Source organism: Prunus avium, chromosome 5 (genome assembly GCF_965620075.1).
Source record: "Prunus avium chromosome 5, drPruAviu1.hap1.1, whole genome shotgun sequence".
Lineage (NCBI taxonomy): Eukaryota > Viridiplantae > Streptophyta > Magnoliopsida > Rosales > Rosaceae > Prunus > Prunus avium.
Window position 1 is genome coordinate 11,837,015 of NC_142288.1, and position 3,191 is coordinate 11,840,205.

A 3,191-nucleotide genomic window follows, 5' to 3' on the forward strand; every position below is an offset into this window, starting at 1 on the left:
GCCCAGCCCTACTGCAAGCCGTATGTTTTAGTAGCCTTAAGTCAATTCCTAGTTTATTGATTTATACTTAATCATGATTTTTCAGTCATAGTAATTAGGACCAAATTAAAATTATGTCCTTGTATCTTTTATTTTATCGATTTTGTCATTGTAAATTGGTATACAATGGATAAATTCACAATTTCATCTATTTGATTTACGAAAGTGGCAAATGCTTATTAAAAACTTCCAAGATTACCTTCAAAATAGGTGATTTGTTTGTAAGATGGATGAATGTGAGAGTTCTTTTTTTTTTTTTTGGACGAAAAATGAATGTGAGTGTTCTTAAAAGAGCAATGTGACCATGTTTCTCATTTACTCCACCGTCACCTCATATATAAGTTTAACAGCAGTATACCCCAAAAAAAAACACTACAAAATTTTGTCAAGTAAATAAAAACGTCCTTTCTCTTGTGCCATGCTTGTCCAAGGCTTTAAAGCAATTGGATTTGGCTGCCACCATCTATATATAGCTAACCCAAATCAAACCCTGGTAGATTAGAACTGGAAACTTTTTGTAAAAACTATACTTTTTAGAAGAAGAAAAAAAATGAAAGTATCAAAACCAAGAAATCGATTTCCATAGTGTGTACAATGAAGTTGATAGTAGACAAAGCGCAGGTTTATTTAGCACCTGCAGTAGTATTACCCATCTGATCTCTAATAGTATCACTCGACCCAAAAATTTAAATAGAACGTATCATGTTCACTTGTTGTCCGGTGGTTTCTGGCAATCGGTGCGGGTTGGGTCGGTTTTCCAGCCCTAGTGGTAACCAATTGGAGCCGGAGATTCTTTCAGTTGGCGGCCATGATAGTGTATGTCCTGCAAAATTGAAATTAACTAATTAATTAATAACATATAGGGCCTAATTAAGTTTTAATAAGCAGTAAATTGATAGTAGCTTCCTACCGATGCAAAGTGATTGACATCTCGATGATGTGCCTCATCTGCCCTAACAACCGTGACAACATCTCTCAACGTAGAGTTAGGTGGGAGCTGCCAATAATCAATAGCAATGGCTGGAGCTGGCACATTCTCTATGTTCCCTTTATCTAACTCCTTGAGGAACTCAGTGTAGGAGTGGATTGCTTCCTCCTCAAGGTACCCGACCATTCGATGAGCGAATTTAGGCGAGAGCAGATACCCCAACAAGTAAGCATTAAAGAAGACACCTTGAACCGTGACAACCAAGGCACGCTCGTACCACTTGGGCTTGGCTACTTCCATGAAGGTCATGAGGTGCATTCGCTCGTTCTCCGCTTCTTCCAGCAGCGCTTTGATCCACCCTCCGCTGTGCTCGAACCGCCTCAGGGACTTGCAATGCAGCAGCATCCCTCCTACCATCCCAGGCACTGCTGCCACAGTTTCTAGCATCATTGCTCGGCACCCATACCGTCTCTGATCACCACCAACTTTCATGTTACGACAATTTCTTTTTTTCAAGAAATAACATTAACTATTATTATTATTATAATCATTTACTTATTTCAAAGAAAAAAAAAAGTAAAAACGATAGGATTTTTCCAAAGTGAAAAGAGTGTTTTCGTAAATAGGTTTGATTATTGATTCAAATTTGACCCGATTGTGAGGCTTATATACTTCCAAGTACAACTAGTAATAACATATATAAATATAGTGATTCTGAACAATAATTTTTTATATTAAAATATATAAATGTAGTCGAATAAATAAAATTTAATTAATTATGTGATATATATACCTGGAAGAACAGGTCAGTAGGCCATCGGAGAGACTTGACGGTCCAGTAAGCCATTTTGTCCAAAAAAGTCGTTGGCACGTGATGCTTATTCAGATCTATCGAGACGTCGGCTTTGTACGTCTCCCATGGCTTCAAATTAATATTTCACAAAACCAAATTTCAGCAAAATTCACATAAAAAATAAATAAATTTAAAAAGGGGGAAAAACTTTTTTGGTCATTGAATTTTATACGAAAAATTCAATTTGATCGCTAACTAAATATATTTTCTTAATGACCAAATTGAAATTTCAAGTTTGGGAGAAAAATAAAGAAAAAGGTACATACTCTAAAGCAAGTCCATTTCCATTCGGTGCCATCTTCCTTGGTAAGCTTGGTGGGCCCCACGCCCCAATAACTGGCGATCCCTTTCTCATCCTTATTGCCAGAACCGTTATCAACGGAAGGCTTGGAGCCATGATCTGCTGCATGCTGTTTCTTCTCTTCCTCGTAGTCGTCCTTGCCACCCAGCGCCACGGTGCCGGCACTCCGGGCCCCACAATCCATCTGAACCCAGTAAACGGCGCCGCTCTTCGTCCACGTAGGAACACCCATCCTCGTAGACTGTTTGGCGGCTGCTGCTGCTGCTGCTCCGGTGCCACTACAAGCGGTAGTTGTTGCGCTGGAGAAGAGGCGTATTGTGCCTTCTGCGATGCCCACCATGGATTTCGCCACGTGTCTTCGACTCACCAGCATCATGCTCATGATCGGTATAGAGAGAGAGAGAGAGAGAGAGAGAGAGAGAGGGTTTGTTTGTTTGTTTGTTTGATTGTTTTCTGTTGTGTCTGGACTTTTTTAGGGTTTAGGGTTTTTCAGGACGAGGTAAAGTCGGTGTATGAGGAGGTTTAAAAGAGTCGGCGTGGGCTTTTAAATACCAACTTATTTATTTAATGAAGGTTTGGGAAAGACAGATTGCAATTCGCCTACTCAAACTCAAATCATGTGAGTTTGGTGACAATGAACGTATGGCTCTGATTTTGACACGTTCCCTCTCAAAAACAGAAAAACATTCTTCCACTTTTACCCTTCTTTATTTTCCTCATATATACAATTACAATGTGTGAGGAGGACAGTTGACATGATGAGTCTTTTTGTAATTAAGCTCTCCAAGTGGATTACAATATACGTTACGGCCTTTTTGGTATTCTAGAATTTTCTTGGGCAGCAAGTATGGTGAGGTTGCGTGGGATTCAAGGTCGCGGCGATGATCCACATAAAAAAGAGGACATTTGAGTTTGGTATCAATTAAATTATATATAGTTGCCAAATTGGCTTTTTCTCCTGTCCATATATTCGCTTCATCGCATTCACAGATGAATGGCATTGGCTAGCAGGATGTCGTGGAGACAAAGCAAGCAGCCAAATCCTTCCCTTTTTATGGATAGCCTCCGAG

At 39.6% G+C, this 3,191-nt stretch overlaps 1 protein-coding gene across 1 annotated transcript; it reads right to left on the reverse strand.

Annotated features, from left to right (window-relative positions):
• Positions 1–590: 590 nt before the first annotated feature.
• LOC110766349 (ubiquinol oxidase 2, mitochondrial-like) lies at positions 591–2,670 on the reverse strand. The gene is made up of 4 exons (XM_021969665.2): positions 2,087–2,670; positions 1,761–1,889; positions 950–1,438; positions 591–862 (listed from the first exon to the last, which is right to left on the reverse strand). The coding sequence occupies exons 1-4, from the start codon at positions 2,501–2,503 to the stop codon at positions 803–805; spliced, it is 1,095 nt and encodes a 364-aa protein (XP_021825357.1). The 5' UTR covers positions 2,504–2,670; the 3' UTR covers positions 591–802.
• Between the last annotated feature and the right edge of the window lie 521 nt (positions 2,671–3,191).

Coding starts and splice junctions, on each gene's coding strand:
- LOC110766349 (XM_021969665.2), bottom strand. CDS start 2,503: ATGAGCATGATGCTGGTGAGTCGAAGACACGTGGCGAAATCCATGGTG. Junction 1,890..2,086: donor GGAAATGGACTTGCTTTAGA/GTATGTACCTTT, acceptor ATTAATTTGAAG/CCATGGGAGACGTACAAAGC. Junction 863..949: donor ATGTCAATCACTTTGCATCG/GTAGGAAGCTAC, acceptor TCAATTTTGCAG/GACATACACTATCATGGCCG.